Source organism: Terrapene carolina, unplaced genomic scaffold (assembly GCF_002925995.2).
Source record: "Terrapene carolina triunguis isolate 2854851 unplaced genomic scaffold, T_m_triunguis-2.0 Scaffold68, whole genome shotgun sequence".
NCBI lineage: Eukaryota > Metazoa > Chordata > Testudines > Emydidae > Terrapene > Terrapene triunguis.
Window position 1 is genome coordinate 47,910,763 of NW_020664419.1, and position 18,240 is coordinate 47,929,002.

An 18,240-nucleotide genomic window follows, 5' to 3' on the forward strand; every position below is an offset into this window, starting at 1 on the left:
GGCTGGGATGATTTAATTGGGAATTGGTTCTGCTTTGAGCAGGGGGTTGGACTAGATGACCTCCTGAGGTCCCTTCTAACCCTGATATTCTATGTTTCTATGATTATGATATCAGAGTGGGCATCTGTGTTTGAAGGTAAACACAAAACCCCCCCAAAATTATGAAAGTAGAGAAGGTGGAAGAAGAGCTGTTGATTGACGCTTCAGGAGCAGAAGAAAATTTGTGTACCTGGGAAGTACACTTAGTGCCTTCGGAGAGATCTGTAGAATTGAAAGGAAGAACCCAATGTGAAAAACGGTGGCAGGAGTACTGTGGGACCAGAGATTAAGCAACAAACTGAAGGGGAAAGTGTATGCTGCATGTGTTTGTCCCTGCCTGCTCTATGGTTTGGAAATGGTGTGTCTTACGAAGTTGGAAAAAAAGAAGATACAAATAGTAGAAAATAATATACGGAGGAGAATGGCAGCAAGCAGATGGTAAACAGAGGGGGCATGGAAGGAATAAGGGGGATGATGAATTTGGGACTTCCAGTGATAGATAGGCTGGAGAGTGCACGTGTGAGGTGGGCTGGACATGTAATAAGAATGGGAGAAGAATGAGTAGCAAAGAAAGTGGAAGCAAGCAAGAGGACAGCAAGAAAGAATGTGGAAGACTGAGGATACAAAGGAAAGACTGTGAAGAGTAGTTTGAAGCGAAAAGGACTGGAACTCTAAGACCTACGAACCTGTGCTATGGACTGGAAGAAGTGGTGAAGAATCATCAGCACTTCCAACCCCAAGTACACAGGAAAAGGAGTCGAGAAGTGAAGTGATATATTACTAAAGTTCTTAAAATAACCTACCTGTGGAGAATGCAGTCTCACACTTTCTCTTTCCCATTTGGGGGAAGATGAAGGAATGAAGATCCCATCTGGTCCTGGTTTATTATATCTGAAATGCTACAAGAATGAAGATACAGTACATGCTAACAGCTAACAATGGTAACCCAAGATAGGGAATAAAAAAACAAAGCATGGCACTCTTTCCATGTTTCAGAATTAAAATTTCAAATTTCAGAATCCTCCATAAAATAGAATTTGTGTTTTCTTCCCATTCCATTTAAAACTATTTTTAATTCTAAAAAATCTGAACCAGAGTGTCCATTGAGTGGATGATATAGTAATGCACAGCAGTGTAAAACCTGAAGATAATATATTCCCACTTGTTACACTGCTGCAGGTCCATTGCTCCTCACATAAGCCCTTGCATGGATGTTCTGTGCAGGAGAGACTCTGCTGGGTTTGGAGAGCAAGAAAGGGTGGAGCAGGGGACTACTCTCAAAGACATCAGCCTCTGCTCCGCCTTCAGGTTCACACAGAAATCAAAGAAATGGTAAATAATGCTTGTAGCTCTATTAATCTGAGTCTGCTCCATGTCTGTTGCTGAACAGCCACAGGAAGAACCCAGCCAATGGCAACAGGATCCTGTCTCTTTACATCTAGAATGATAGGAGTCGCTATTTGAGAATCCATGGATGGTGGCCTTGGATAAGTCTTCCAGAAGTGTTACCCCCGATTCAGCCAGAAGCATCACTGATCAGTGACATGAGTAGGGCCCTACAAGGTGCCATAAGGATGATGGATGGTAGTCTATGTGGGTCTGAGGAATGTCTGAAGTCTTTAGGGAGTGAAGTTCTGGCAACATTGATGCTAAAGCAGTTGAATGGATAACACATTACCTGCTCTAACTGAGAATTTGCCATTACCCCTAAGTATGGGAAATAAATCATCATAAGGATATTTGTGATATAATGGCAGGTATGAATCCATTGCTAATTGTCTGTGTTTGGAGCCTGTGATAGACATCTGTGAGTTACACACTCACTCTCTCTGTCCCTCTCTCTCTCTCTCTCTCTCTCTCTCTCTCTCTCTCACACACACACACACACACACACACACACACACACACACACAGTCTATGGTACCTACTCATTGCCACTCATCATTTCTTAAAAAGGTATATTTTGCTGGCTGCAGCTGAATATAGTTTTAAAACAAAATCATCTTAGCCTTCTCTGGTTGGAGACAGCATGACATGCATTTGTGTACTACTGGATCAAAAGCAGAAGTTGGACTTGAATCTTATTATTACCAGATGTAGTCAGTGACGGAGATGGTGTGCTTTTGAAGTGGACAGAACCAAATCAGAGAATGTAATTTCAATGCAATATTTTTGCAATTTATATGTGGATAAATATTTTTAAACTTCTAATTAGTGATCCACTGGTTAACCATAAAATGTTAATTCTTAGTCTTTTGTCTCTTCAGCCTTTGTCAAGAGAGTACCACTTTGGCAAGAATTTTGGTTACATAGTAGCCTTTAAACCATTTGGTGAAAAGGAATGGAGAAGAGTTACAGTTACCAATCCTGATATTGGCCGATATGTGCACAAAGATGATTCTCTGCCCCCCTCAACAAAGTTTCAAGTAAAAGTGAAAGCATTTAACAACAAAGGGGATGGACCATTCAGCCTTGTTGCCATCATTTATTCAGCACAAGATGGTGAGTAAAATTTACATATTAAAATCTACAATAAGGGCCTGATTCAGCACTAACAAAGTCAAGGGGACCAGGGTCAGGGCAAGTGAAATTAACTGCAGCAGGATTCAGCAGGATGTACCTTAATGAGTAGGGTCATTCTTGGCCATCACTCCTGAAGTTCTTACTCAGGCAAAACTCCCATGAGAGTTTGTCTGAGAGTATGGCTATGCTACAGCTGGTAGCATGCTTCTCAGTGCAGGTAGACTGACAGGTGCCAGCTCTGCTTGTGCTAGCATGCTAAAAATAGTAGCGGGGCCATGGGCAGTGGCTTGGGCTAGCTGCCCAAGTACCTACCCAGTGGGCTGCGTGAGATTGTACTTGGACAGCTAGTTTGAGTCCCTGCCTGCACTGCAGCCATACTGCTATTTTTAGCATCTAGTTTAAGCAGAGCTAGTGCATGTCTGTCTATCTGCACTGGGAAGCATGCATGAAGAACTGTAGGACAGTGCCCTTGATGGGCAGAATAGCACTGAACTAACAACCCACAAAGAAATTCACTAAGCAAATACCCATTCTGAACCTTTGTACAACTAGTTAAAAATAAAGGATTTGGGGAATTGAAAAAAAAGTGCCTCCCTCCACATTTGTTGTCTGAAACATGGCATTGTGATACTACAGTAATATTTGGGTCACCCTCACCAATGCAGTATGATTGATGCATACATTGAAAGGTGAATTGTTATGTCTTGCTAAGGAAAACTAGAAAATAAGTACTCAAATTAAATTTTGCTATCTTGTAATACACAGGTGAGTTTTTAGTGAGAATTACTGTCCAAAACTGTCTAGGACAGTTAGTGGCAGAGTATTTCAGATATTTCAGTTAATAAGGTTGATATTCATAATTGAATTAATGGAAGCAAAAATGCTGTTAGTTACACTTTTTACATATGCTTTAGTAGTCGTCAGCTTTATTCTAAAATAAAGTAGTAGTACATGTTTTGCTCGTTAACTGATGGTGGTAAATCCTATCAGTCTTAATATAACAGCTGTAGTATTTAAGCGTACTACTGCAGAGGAATGATTAATTTGGTTAAGTTTTCAAGCCTGTTCAAATTCTAATACTTATTCTTCCATGCTCTTTTATTCCTGTTTAAACATTAAAGCAATCAGGTGAATAATTAAATGAAAACCCTTGACATTTGCCTAAAACCTTTTCCTTAATCCTTGCTGGAATTATTTCAAATTCAGCAATCTGCAGGATTTCAGTTAGAAATGTCATTTCCTATGCTGAGTGGAAGAAAGCATTAGAAAAAGGTAAACCTTAGAGCAGAATAATATAGGTAATAATATGTAACAAAAACATTACACTATAATGTCTGCTGCCAGAAATACAAAGCAGAACTGTAAAGAATTGCTCAAATTTTTCATGTTGCAGAACAGAATCTGCTTCATCAAAGCAGAACTCCAGCTACTGAAATGAGAGCAAGGAGCCAAGAGGTGGGACCAGATAACAAGGCCACATTCTCACACTTCAGACTCCATTCTCATCTCAGTGTACTTTATAGGAGATTTATGCTTGTACCTCCCATTAGCACTAATGGGAACTTTGTATACAAATCGCCCACACAGAGAGAGAGAAACATAGAATAGACCCTTTTGTTTCTTATGATAATTCAGGGTCCACACTAGCAACACTTAGCTAATGTGATTAATACTGATCCTAGTTATCAGAGAAGTGTACCTTAGGATATCATCTTTAACAGCTGCTGCAGAAACAGAATGATTATTGTTGTAGTAGTGTAAATGAATTAATATGTTGCTGATACCCAAATAACATTTCAGTATCCCTTCATTTCTAAGAACAATGTCAACATCTGACTTGTAAGTTTCCAGGCCTGTTAGTGAAGTGCTAAATATATTTCTTCTAGAAAAAAATAACTACTAAAAGCAAAAATTAATAATAGGAACATTAAACATGCACTTGAAATTTAATTGTGTTATATATGTAAACTGCCTATATGATGATAGCAAAATTGTTTGTTTTCTGAGTTCAACTGAGCCATCATGCTCATGTGACCAAACACCTTGGGAGCAGCAAGCAGGTATAGCTCCAGAAAAATCAGAGAAAAGGAAATGAACAGTAGTACTGACTTTTAGAAAATTAAAGAAAAATAATCTTGGTGGTTGCCACCCTATAACTCTAGTCCTAGCAAAATAACTCTGCACCTGCAGAGAGAAACACTAAGCATTCAAGCTCATATTATGCCCATCACAGCCACTAAAGGGGGTTGAGGACACAAAGAAACTACTTCCTCCCTAGAGCACCAGTAAAAGAGGGACCCAAAATTGCGCTGTAGGTGTCAGGGAGCTCCAAACATTGTCTACAGCATTAGCAGCCTCAAAGGAGAATGCATCTGTGCACAGCCATGTCAACCCAGCACATCAATAAGCCAGGGCTGCAGGGTAACCCAACATACACCTTTTGAACAGGTGTAGCAAGAGGCAGTGCACACCATGTGCTCCTGAGACCCGTGCAGGCATTGGAACTTGTATAGTTGTGAAGATTCCCTGTAGCTTTACCCTACACAGAGCCACACAGAGTTTACCCTCTCACTGATCTGAGAGTACCTAATTCCACAAGGTGTCCTTTATAGGATAACTGAACTATGAGCGATAAGCAGCATGTTTCTGGTAAAGAATACATCTTGTGAGGCAAACTGAAATGCTTTTTTATTGCAGAATTGGAAAATGACAAATGGAGTAGATGTCATGTATTTGAACTGTAATGTGAAAATGGACTGTCTGCAAAATACTTAATGTAAATACCAAATAAGAAGCAAAATTAGTATTATTAAAGGGGGCATAAATAAGCTTAAGAGGGTGCAATATGAAAAGTAACATTCAGATTGTCTCATCAAGATAATCACCCTGACAGTAAGAACTATTCGGCCCAAGGGAAATGATGGAAGCCCTGTGACTTGGGCATTTAAATCTTGGGCATTGGACAAAACACTACTAAATGGTACAACGGGAAGCAATCCTGCATTGGCATGGAGATGGACAAGATAACCCGGTCTTTTCCATCTCTAATGTCTGCACAGCTATGATTCAGCAAATGATAAGGCTACAGATAGGCAAGGGAACTTATCAAATGTGTTGCTAGAGACTGTAAAGCTACATAATCATGATATATACTTTCATTGCTACTGAGTTATGTGTTTAATCATAAAGCTATATATGTCTAATTATAATCCTAGACATCTTTATTCATTTTTAGCGCACTACTTTTATTCTGTGATTCCATGTGTTTCATGCAAACGTGTGTAATGAAATTGCATTAGCACTAGTTATACTTAGTACTAAAACTTTAGATTGTGGTGTTTGTGCTTACTTAAATGTTTGAAATTGAGAAAATAGTCTTAACATCAGTGCATCATTTTTTTTAAAAAGTTATACATTTGAATTATTAACTGTTAGTGAAAGACAATTAAAAAGAGTAACTTTGCACATAAGATTATTTTGTTACCTTAGATACTTCTCATAAGAAATGTAACTGATTTTTTTTTTCTGAATAGTGGCTGTTTTGATACATAGTTGATTTGATGCCCAGTTGGAAGATTAAATATATGAAAGCTTTCCTGTGCTGAGGCAGCAGTGGCTGTCTGTTGCAACTTGTTTCAAAAGACCCATAAAAGAGAACTGATCTTAGCTTGAAAAATAGAATCTTTCATAGATTCTGTGTGCTGTTTATGCATTTTTACATTCATTAACTCCTTTTAAATGCAAGCAATAGAGTGAAATTGGCAGCTTCCTCTAACTAAACTAGCACCTATTGTTTTAGGCACTACAAGTTAATTTTTAAATAAAAAGAAAACTTTTCAAATTAAAATGGTCTGACTGTGCATTTGGTGATGCAAGGTCAGATTTTTAAAGTTAAGCACACATAAACATTTGCATTTGTTCAACTTACATGCACAAATACCTGATGTGAATGCACATGCATAGTCAGTTAGAAACACAACTAGCCCACTGCATGCATAATTATCTGACTTGCATGCACATAATGTACAGTATCTGCATGTATAAGAAGCAAATAAATATTTGCATGTAATTGACTTTGAAAATGTGGCTTACGGTTTTTAATGTGAGAAACTCTATACAGCTGAATGAAAGATCACTGTTGTTTTTTTTTTTTGGTTCTGTCTGTTTTTATTTGAGCATATTTTTAGTTTATTAAACTTTCACTTTGGAACCTGCTAAAGCTAATAAATATTTAATATGGGCCTAATCCTGAGATCCCAACTCCACTTTTTCTCAGTCCTGTCCCAAACAAATACCCAATGAAATTAGAGTTTACCTAAGTAAACACAGGTTAAAGACCTGAGGACTTGGCCTTGTGAAAATGAGAAAATAATATGAAATATTATGAGAAAAGACCATGCAAGTAAATATTACAATGCACTTGATGGGGTTGAATGTTTTCCATTTCCAGCTCCTAGTGAAAAGCCTAGAAATGTGAATGTAAAAATCTTATCATCTTCTGAAATCTCCGTTTCCTGGGAGCATGTTTTTGAGCAATCTGTTGAAGGATATCAGGTGAGTTCAGAAGTGACACTTATAAATATCTTCACATTCATTTAAATACAGTAATTGATTATGCACAGGCAATACACACTGTCACATTCTAACTCTTAATGCTCAGCATTAATTTGCTGTACAAATTTGATTCTCTACCTATTAGATGTTTCATATAATGTATAATTTTTTGATACTAAAATGTAAGACTTTTGGTCAGATTCCCCTACTTGTGTAAGTTGAGATAGTTCCACAGAAATCTTCAGAACTCCATAGAAGAACTTTTCCAGTTTATACCAGTAGAGGATCTGGCCCATAAATGTCTCAAAATATGTTCAGAATAAGTTTGGGGTGTAAACATTCGCTGTACACTGTAATGTCTTTGTCAGTGCAGAAACAGACTTGTAAGTAACTAATGGGCCACTACATTATCAAATGATCAGGTATAGTAATTATTTTTGAAATATCCCCAACAGAATTTATAGTAACTTGGAAACAGATGCTGCACCCTGAATATAGTCAGTAGAAGATGCAGAATCCTGGGATTTTAATGTGCAGGGTGGAACAGGATTTGAGGGAGTCTGTCTGCATCTTCTGCTTGCCATCCAGCATTGGTGCACCCTAGCAAAAAGGAATGATTTGGGAGCAAGGTAGGGCTACTGGGTCCACAACAACTCAAATCCACCAGTGAAACCTTTTCTTACTCTCCTGAAAAAAAAAAAAAAGGCACAGCAGCTAGAGAGCTGCTGCGATCAAACAGATGTGGAAGTTGTCATGGAGCAGCCCAGCAGAGAGTGGGTTTCTTCCTGCATATACGCAGTAGCCACAGCATACAGTCCGTTTACGTCAGCGGTGCTCTGAGAAAACGATTTGGGTCTTGCTAAGTTAATGACTTGCTTTGCGATTTTAATTCTCCGACATATGATATTTACCTGTAAAAAGAGCATGTGCAAATGCAGAATAGCCTCATAGAATGCATCAATTAGAGGTGTCAGTTGCCCTGTGAATCCCAGTGGGGTGTTAATTCCAAGATCCACTGCTCTGGGGGGAGCTCATCAACATTGCCCCAGCAGAGGATTCTTTTTGTGTCCCAGCCTACCTACCCAAGCAGATGTACATCAGCTGTTGGGGTGAATCTGGGTGGCCTCTTCTGCTGCTCGTGATAGGAGAAGGGGGTATTATCCTACTGGGGAGGGGAGGAGGACCCTTTGTCACTGTCAGTAAAGGGTAGCAGTGGAGCTTCAGCATGGGGGCAGGACCACACGACAGAGCTACAGGGAGGTCTGTGTCCTGGACTGTCTTAATCCAAGCCTGGAAAGGGGTAAAGTTGTTTAAAAACTGGAATGCATACTCTTGGGTTTTATTTATTTATTTAATTGCATTATTGTCCATTTCTAACACAATTTATAAAAATACCTAGTTAAATCAGAATACTTTCTCCTTTTCATTTTAATCCTACACATTGCCTGAAAAAAAGCTCTCTCAGGACATAACTGGCAACATGTATTCGAGAGCGAAGAGTTGGAGATACTGAGAGAAAAGTAGTTGAAGGCATTTTACCTGTGATACTAGCCTTTTCACACCATGAGGAGTCAGGATTTCTTGACACTAATGCAGGCTCTCATGACTACTGCACTAGCAGTGATGAGTGTGAACTGATAAATTTTGCCATTACTGAGGTGTGTCCTCAGCTCACACCTAAATGAAAGATAAAATATGAACTATCTCCCTCCATACAGAGAATGTAAGATTTATGAGTGCTTGTCAAGTAATCTTGAAAAAAAGGGCTGCTCAGTACATGCAGTTCTAGTGGGTATATATATTTCCTGCTTCCTACATGTAGTAAATATATTGTTTGGCTTTTATTATACAGGTTTATGGTAATGAAACTGTTTTGTGGGGTTTTTTTTTAACTAGGTACTAAGTCTCCTCACTAATATCAATAAAGTAAATTAAATGAGTAAAATAAAATTGGATTTTGTAGCTTTAGTCATCTTTCTTGGAAGTGACATAGATAAATATGAAAGATTTGGTTGCAAATTCCATGATTCTAGTCCAGGGGTAGGCAACCTATGGCACGCATACCGAAGGCGGCACACGAGCTGATTTTCAGTGGCACTCACACTGCCCGGGTCCTGGCCACCGGTCCGGGGGGCTCTGCATTTTAATTTAATTTTAAATGACGCTTCTTAAACATTTAAAAAACCTTATTTATTTTACATACAACAATAGTTTAGTTATATATTATAGACTTATAGAAAGAGACCTTCTAAAAACGTTGAAATGTATTACTGGCACATGAAACCTTAAATTAGAGTGAATAAATGAAGACTCAGCACACCACTTCTGAAAGGTTGCCGACTCCTGGTCTAGTACTTAAGCTTTATTGCTGCTTTATTTTGTAGTATACATTGTGTTGTACAACTGGCCACCATAAAATGTTTGTTCTGTTATGATAAAGAATAGTTCTTTAACTTTTTTTCATGTCAAACTCTCACAAGGATCATACAGGACTTCTTTCTTGATCATTGTAATAATATCTCTCCCATGCTTACAAAGGGTTGGATTCTCTGCTGTGCAGTATCATCGGGGCACACCAGAGGCACGGGACCACAAGGGAGTTAAGGGTGTTTTCCTGAACCTAGGGATTTGCAGGCTGTGCTAATCTATGATTGCATGTGATGGCCCCCATTGGGCCAGAGATTATCAGACAACCCCCTCCTCAGTCTTGGCTCAACCCTTCCAGTGAGAGCTGAAGTTGGGTTGGCACAAAACTAGCAGTGCCTTCTGGGGATTCCCTCACCCTGGGGATTCCTACGTGGATAGTCCAGGACACCACAAAAAAGAAGGAACTGAGCCCAAAATTTGACCCAAAAACTTTAAATGAAAAAAATCAATTTGTGATGCAAATGTATTGAACAGACTGGGCAACTGAACAAGCTGGTGGCAATGAGGGATGTAATTTTGCATATTACTTTCATTGAACCAGAGTACAGGATGACCAGGGAAGAGGAAAAAGAGTAGCGATCAAGTGCTCCATAGACCTTTAAAGTATTTGAAGTATACTTCAAGAGACCCAGGGATTTTGTAAAGGTGGCAGTGTTAGTGTCTCAGCACTCAATGGAATAATTCATAGTTTCCAAAAATAATTATCATGACCCAGATATATAGTCACGTTTGCATCCTAAGTAGATAGGTAGAGAAAAGCTGTACAGACGTCTGAGTTGAATACATACAAATCACATTGTCACAGTGGTTAAATCTAAGTCATTTGAACCAAGATTCAATGTATTTGGGATTTAGGTTAATTTAATTTTTAAATGATCTTATTCCTGCAAGGGATTTAATTTTCATCTCAATGGAGTAGTTTAAAGTTTAATTCCTTTTTCTGACTCAAATTTTTTAACAGCTCTATATAACTTATTTTATTATCCACCTAGTTGTAAAGCATGTAGATGAATTGGAAGAATATAGAAAGTTTTATAACTAACAAACATTTGACCACCTACTACTTCACAAATGTCACTTTGCTGCAGACTCAGGCCCATTTGGAACTTTATGGCAGAAATGGAGAGAGTGCTCAGATCCCCTTGTTCCAATTGCACAGGCCCCAACTTAAGCCAAAGGAGAAATACCTCAAGCTGTTAATAGCATAGGGCACACAGTTGAGGAGTTGTGGTTCTATCCCAGGGGCGGGCAAACTTTTTGGCCTGAGGTTCGCATCGGGTTTTGTAAATTGTATGGAGGGCTGCTGGTTAGGGGAGGGGGTCGTGGCCCGGCCTCCACCTCCTGTCTGCCCCCCCCCCCCCGGGACTCCTGCCCCATCCAACCCCCCCTGTTCCCTGACGGCCCCTCTGGGACCCCTACCCAGCCACACACACCCGCTCCCAGTCCTCTGACCGCCCCCAGACCTCCGCCACCCCATCCAATCCCTCCTCTCATTCCTGACCCCTCCCTGGGACCCCTGCCCCATCCAACCACCCCTTCTCCCTGTCTCCTGACTGCCCCCGGAACCCCTGCCCCTGACTGCCCCCTGCCGCCCCATCCAACCCCCTCTCCTTCCTGACTGTCACCCCCGGGGCCCCTGCCCCCATTCAACTCCCTGTTCTCCCCCCGACTACTCCAACCCCTATCCACATCCCCACCCCCTGACCACCCCCCCCAAACTCCCCTGCCCTCTATCTAACCCCCCCGCTCCCTGCCCCCTTACTGCGCTGTCTGGAGCACCAGTGGCTGGTGGTGCTACAGCTGTGCCACCCGGCTGGAGCCGGGCCACGCCGCCGCCACCACGCAGCACAGAGCACCGGGTCAAGCCAGGTCAGGAGCTCACAGCCCCAGGGCCACCCACAGGGGGAGGGGGGGCAAGTGGGGCAATTTGCCCCGGGCCCTGCAGGGGCCCCGCGAGCCCTGGCCGAGAATCCCTTCCCTGGCTACTCACCCGGCGGTGGTCCGGGTCTTCGGCGGCATTTCGGCGGTGGGTCCTTCAGAGCTGCCGAAGACGCGGAGCGAGTGAAGGACTCGCTGCCGCCGCAGACTCAGAGCGCCGCCCGGTGAGTACAAGCGCCGTAGCGGGTGGCGCCTTTTTTTATGTCCGCTCCCCCGCTTTGCCCCAGGCCCCCTGAATCCTCTGGGCAGCCTTGCACAGCCCCACCGCCCAGAGCATTGCACCAGCGGCGGAGCGAGCGAGCTGAGGCTGCGGGGGAGGGGGGACAGCAGGGGAGAGGCTGGGGGCTAGCCTCCCGGGCCAGGAGCTCGGGGGCTGGGCAGGACGGTCCCGTGTGCTGGATGTGGCCCACGGGCCATAGTTTGCCCACCTCTGTTCTATCCAGTAGAAGGCAGAGGCCCATATACAACAATTCATTACAGTATTATGGAATCAAAATACTACTCTGAGACTAAGCAACTATTTAGAAAGATATTCGATTATCTATACCAGAGAGAATCTCTGAGAGATGCATATTGTTTCTCCACATTGTAATAATACCTCAGTAAGGAAAAAGCCTGGATATTTAAAAGATTGACATAGAAGTAATTTTAGTTCATATTTTAATAAAAATAAGACAATAATACAGTCTTGTCATTTCAAAGCCTAAACATGAACATTTTCTCTCCAGTGTTTAAGCACCACAAAAATCTGTTTTTTTCTGTAGAAGCATGGAAATATGTGAATACCTTGATGCCCTTTGCAAAGGATTCCTACGCCAAGAGCTCTGGCTTTGTCTAGGTAGAGTGCTGAAGTGACCTGGGTCTGAGTTGGGTTACTAAAGCTTCCAGCTTCTCCCGAATTCTCAGCCCTCCTTTTCATTGCTCGCTTCACAACACATGCTTCTCAGACAGGATCATCATAAAACTGAGCTTAAACTAATTCTGTTCTGTCAAATATCCAGCAAATGTTACCAGCAAGCATCATCACTAACCCCAGCCTTTCATCGACTTTAGTTCTTGCCTCCAAAGAACAGGGAACCTTATTGGGCCCAGTCAGTGAAACTGTTCTACAAATGTCATGCATAGATCTCCCAGATGGCAACACACAACATTTCCTCCAAGTCCTGATTTACTTCCCAAAAGAATGTATTGACATTGTGTGTATATTTCATCCTAAATGTATTTCAAGAAAATTCTAAGTGGTGGCTGCTACTGGACTAAATTTCCAAAACTTTGTGCAGCATGTTCATTTCTATAATCAGAAAAATACATGTGCTTGCATGCTGTAAACCATGTTTAAAGAGGGAGCCAATTTGGTCAGCGTATGCATGTGCAATTATATCTATATTGTGAAAGAGTTGGTAGAGCCATGATGGTAATCATATGTTTATAATGATCATAGTATGGACAGCTTGTATTATTGCTATTGACGGGCAAACTTATGTAAGCATTGACAATAGACTTTGATATGTAAATTAAATTAGGAAAGCCTCGGTTCAATTATTTTGGCTGCTAAAATGCCCCTCTAGGCATTTGAATTAGAAGGGAAACCCTTCTACTGTCTCATCACTCATTCAGCTACAGTGCATACTGGGGGTAGAAGAAAGTCATAGTTTTATTAAACGGTTTAACTTAAACACTTAAAAGAAACATCAAGCCTTGCCAAACAGCAAGTTATACCATAATTTGTGAGTGGGAGAGCGACAGCGGTAGGAGCTGGAGAAACAAGCCAACGCAACCTCTCCCAACACATTTTTGGAGTCTCCTTAAAGTGAAATATCTAGGGAACAAAACCAATGCCAGCTGAAAAGAAGACTAAGCCAAATGTGGCTTGACAGCAAAATAGGGGTGCTTATGTTATCAGAACATGCTACATCAGTTCTGTTTGAGGCCTCCTAGATTATAAAGCCAGAAAGGATGATTGTGACCTAGTCTGCCATATTGTATAACACAGGCCATGGGACTTCCCAGAATTAATTCCTGTTTGAACCAGAGCACAGCTTTTAGAAAAACTTCCTATCTTGATTTAAAAAATTCCAGGAATGCAAAATTCACCACAACTTCTGGGAAGTTGTTCCAGTGGTTAAGTACCCTCACTATTTAAAATGTGCACCTTATTTTTAATTTGAATTTGTCTAGTTTCAACTTCCAGCCATTGGATCTAGTTATACCTTTGTCTGCTAGATTGAAGACCCTCCAAGGAAAGGTTTACCTAAAGGATGAAATAGTTAAGTAATAACATTAACCTCTTTCTTAAAGGAAGGCTTAAAAGGGCTCCGTTGTAGTGTCCTCTAAAATAATTTAGAAGGAAGGTGGGAGCAGAGGAAAAATGCTCTGTGGAGGACGAGGTCCATAGCATTTTGTTTTTCACGTACTTTTAGTGAAAAACAAATGCTATGGACCTCGTCCTCCACAGCTTGTGCCTTGTGTAGTTGCTTACACCTGTGCAAACTGTGCTACCAATTGATACTGATAATGTTTTACTCTCATGTTGCACAGTTGTGAATGATTCTACAAGGCAGTGGTGAATCAGACCCTATGTAGTATCACCAAAAATCATTTCATAATGGCCAGGATTTGTAATAAGTGGGTACCTTATATTTCCTTCCTAAATATGTGTTTTGGTGCTTAAATAAATGACCGCCTAAGTTCAGAGGAAGCTGCTGGGCGATCAGCACTTTAGAAAATCAGGTCAACTTATTTAGTTGCCTACGTATCGACTCAGGAGGCTAGTCATAGGCATTCATTTTTGAAAATCACAGATAATGTATCTTTAATAGAGTCGTCCAGGCTATTTTGTGTAGATATGTATGAGACGAAAAATACGTTAGGATGTTTTTTAAAAGTACTGTTGCTAACACCGCTAACCACAACTTGTTTTGGCCCGCTAATAGCCTCGGGGAATACCTACAAAGAATAGGGGAGGAAAGGGGGAGCATCCCCTGAGAGGGGCACTAAAGAAACCATCGTAAGTAGATGGAGAACCAGGAGAGGGCAGTATCTTGCAAACTTAATGAGGATAGGGTGCTAAGTAGGAGAGGATGATTGACAGAATCAAAGAAGCTGGTAGGTCAAGGAGAATGAAGATGAAGTAGAGGCCCTGAGATGAAGAGGCCATTAGAGTAATTGGGAAGATGTGAGCGTATGCATATGTGTCCGAATTCTACTGAGAATTAGTAGAGTGGAAATATTGGAAGGGATCCAAGACAGAGCTCAAGGAGAGGAAGTGAGTGCATTGGTTTTAGACTGCACATTCATTGAGTTTACAGGTAAAAAGGAGAGGAAAGAGATTGGGTGGAAGAGGGTATAAATCCTGTTCCCTTTCTAATAAAAATGTCTGCCAACTCAGTGATGACCCAGTATTAAATCCCTGAGTTGCCTCCTGACATTGGCATTAATGGACGGTCTGAATATATTTCTCAAATGTGTAATTTAAGTTGATATTAAAAAAAGAGGGCAGAAGAGAATTTTGAGGGGAAGGAGAAGAGGAAAATAGGGAACCTATACAACGTAGGTTGTGGAGTGCTTGTCAGTGTTTTCCCCCATGGTCATATGTGGATTAATAGTGATTAATGGTATTTGGGGGGGAGAGTGAAATAAAAGATAATAATGCACAATATATTTAAAGAGAGGGGAAATTATAACAATTTATAAACTCTCTTAAACATTAAATATTATAGAAAAGTCACTGTTAAATATTAAGTTTAAAAACACGTACAATATTGCACACTTCTTTAGTCTAACAATTTAAGCTTTATTTCTTAGCTAAAGCACCTCCTAAAAGACAAGGGCAGATTAAAAAAAACAAGTAAGTTCTGATAACAAGTCAGTTTATTAAGTATGTGATAGTGCTTTGATGTCTAAGTTCAATGCATGTTCAGTCTGTTAAACACAGTTCCCAGAGGAATGAGCAGGAAATGGATATCAGGTTGGGTGTTGTAGATCCCTTTTGTTTTTTATACCTTGTTACTGTGCTGTCAAACTGCTTTGTCAATTGCTTATTATAACCTTTAAATCGTGGAAACAAAAATACTGGCTGAATGTGATAAAAGTTATAGTGGATAATAAATTTTAGTAAAAGTGTTTTGAGCAGCATCTTACATAAAGTAAGAAGGGTTTGTCCAGCTTGGTCTGGATAGGGCATACTGTATGTGGGGAATGAGAGCAGAATGAAAAATATGAATGAATTGCTTTTGTAGGGAATGTATTAGCTAGAATGCCATGAAGTAGGAAGTGGAGTGTACTGTACAACTTAGTCAAAGGTGTCTGCATTACAGAGTACATTGTGACCTAGAAAATGATATTAAAGTTGAGCATAAAATTTTCAAGTATAAAAGAGCAACAGCAAGATACCCCTGTTCTAGTAAGGCCCAATCCTGCACCCAATTAAGTCTATCTCAAAACTCCCATTGGATTAATCAGGTTCATTAGTGCAAAAGTTTCCACATCAAATCTGAAGTATTTTCTGTTTCTTGATATGATCCTATCACTTGGATTAATATAAGGAGCAATAATTAGCCAGAAACAGCCTTTATTGTTTTAGAATTATTCTGTCCTCCAGTCTAAAGTTTCTGTAACATTTCAATATCATTAATTACACCAAATTATCACTCAATCCAACTGTGTACAGATTCGTTACTGGACTGTTCATGATAAAGAAGCAGCTGCGCAGCGGGTGCTAGTGAGCAATCAGGACTACTCAACCAAACTGGAAAATTTGAAACCTAGTACCCGGTACCACGTAGATGTTTCCGCCTACAATAGTGCAGGGTATGGACCACCCAGTGCTGCTGTTGATATCATTACAAGAAAAGCACGTAAGTAAAGGAGCTCTGGATTTATTTCTAAAGTTCTGCACTTCGTTACTATTAGTTTGTACTTTGCATGTACTAATACTATAACTACTGGGTCTAACACCATACTGTGACAAAGTGGGAATGTTCTTAATGTTTTTTCTGAATACTGTGTGCCTGTGTCAGTTTTCCCGATGCATTACTCAAGTGTCTAGTGGTGGGATAAGGGTGTTTGATTGTTGCAGAGACCCCTAGAGGGCAGGTGTGACTGCTGACTGGGTTCAGAAAATGGCTGACACTATGTAGCCTGGCAACTGATGGCCGGGCCCCCCCTCTGCGAGAATGAGCCAGAGGTATTGGTGCTGACCAGGTGTCCTGCTTGCCCGGGAAAGAACCAAAGGACGGAGGAGGGGCAACAGGCGTGTCTCAGGCTGGGCTGCTGGAAGCTGGGCGGTCTCCTGGCTGGAGTCTCAGGGGGGAGGGTCAGTGCCTTGGAGCTCTGGGTTCCCCTCCCACCAAGATGGACTTTGCTGAAAGCTCTTGATTTCTGTGCTAACAAGGTCTGTTCTTTGCTGTGTTCCTGTCACCTAATAAACCCTTCTGTTTTACAATGCTGGCTGCGAGTCACTGCTGACTGCGAAGTTGGGGTGCCATGGCCTTTTGGAGGCATGTAACACTTCCCCAGGTGTCCCATCCAGGTGGACTTGCTGCGGGGAGCTCATGGTGTGAACAGGCATGCTGGACTCTGAGGGCAAACCTAGGAAGCGCCGAAGCTGAGCAGGCTTCTTGCCCTGGTGACAGCGTGCCCTGAGGGGAGATACACTGCATCAGAGTCCTGCTTGACTTCATTCAGAGTTGTTCCAGAGCACCGAGACTGTGACTCTGTGACACATACACACAGAGTTTTCCCAGGGGGCTAAATTGTGGCACTAACACAAGCCCCTTGTATGGGGCAGCAAGTAGTTGTGGAGGTGTGTCTCTGAAGAGGCTAATCTCCACTCATCGCTGCCATTTCAACTTGGAAATCTGGCACCGTGGAGTAAGGGACATCTCTGCAGACAGGCAGGGCAGGCCAGGATCTGGTCCAAAAGGAATGTAGGCTTGGGTCTATAGGTTATAGCCCCAAGCGAAAATTTTCACAGAACTTGTGGCACTTCAGTGTTTTGCTCCCTAGCTGGAGACACCTTAAAGGGGGCTGATTTTCAGAATGTGCTGAGCACTCACCCTTTGAAAATCAGGCCTCTTTAAAGTGGCTCAGTTTGGGCACCCAGAATCACTAGTCACTTTTGAAATCCTGTATGCGACAGAATTAAATAATTAAATAATAATGAAGCTATGAGTGATATTGAATTAAGGACTGTGTTATAAATGTGCTTGGATGGCCTAAAAAATGTATGAGAGTAACATGTGCTTTGTCAATAAGGTAAGCAGTATACTATCTGACTCAGACCTGCAGGGAGCATATGTTTGGATAAGAAGATTCCATTTTACATGGCTACTATTCTAACTATAATTACACTTTGTGCAGGAAGGCACTCTGATTACCACACAGATAAATGCTATAGAGATGCTTTTATATAATTTTTTAAAGATTTAAATTCAGTGAATAAGTATAATTAAGCTAAATTCTGGGAGGTTCTGGACATAGATGCCTGCAAGGAAACACAAGCCCAGTTCCACAGAAAGGGATAGAAATTGGCCCCGTCTGTTCTGGCAACACACAAATGCCAAACCCACAGGAGCCCATTGCACAAGCCATGCAAAAATGCATAGCTGGAGCCATAGAACTGCATTCCAGGAAAGAGACTGGCCCACATTCACAGAAAGGCCAGCCATAATCTTCCTTTTTAGAAGGCTCATTCAAATGTAAATGAAGGTTTGTGAAGCATCATTGTTTCTGCACACAAAATTGTATGTTTATTTTTCA

At 41.2% G+C, this 18,240-nt stretch overlaps 1 protein-coding gene across 1 annotated transcript in view; it reads left to right on the top strand.

Moving 5' to 3' along the window:
- The window catches only part of CNTN1 (contactin 1), a 296,072-nt gene that overhangs the window by 224,450 nt on the left and 53,382 nt on the right, over window positions 1–18,240 (top strand). The window contains exons 18-20 of the mRNA XM_024201075.1: window positions 2,307–2,541; window positions 7,013–7,116; window positions 16,151–16,337. Of these exons, the coding sequence (XP_024056843.1) occupies window positions 2,307–2,541; window positions 7,013–7,116; window positions 16,151–16,337 (526 nt within the window). The remainder of the gene's footprint in view (window positions 1–2,306; window positions 2,542–7,012; window positions 7,117–16,150; window positions 16,338–18,240) is intronic.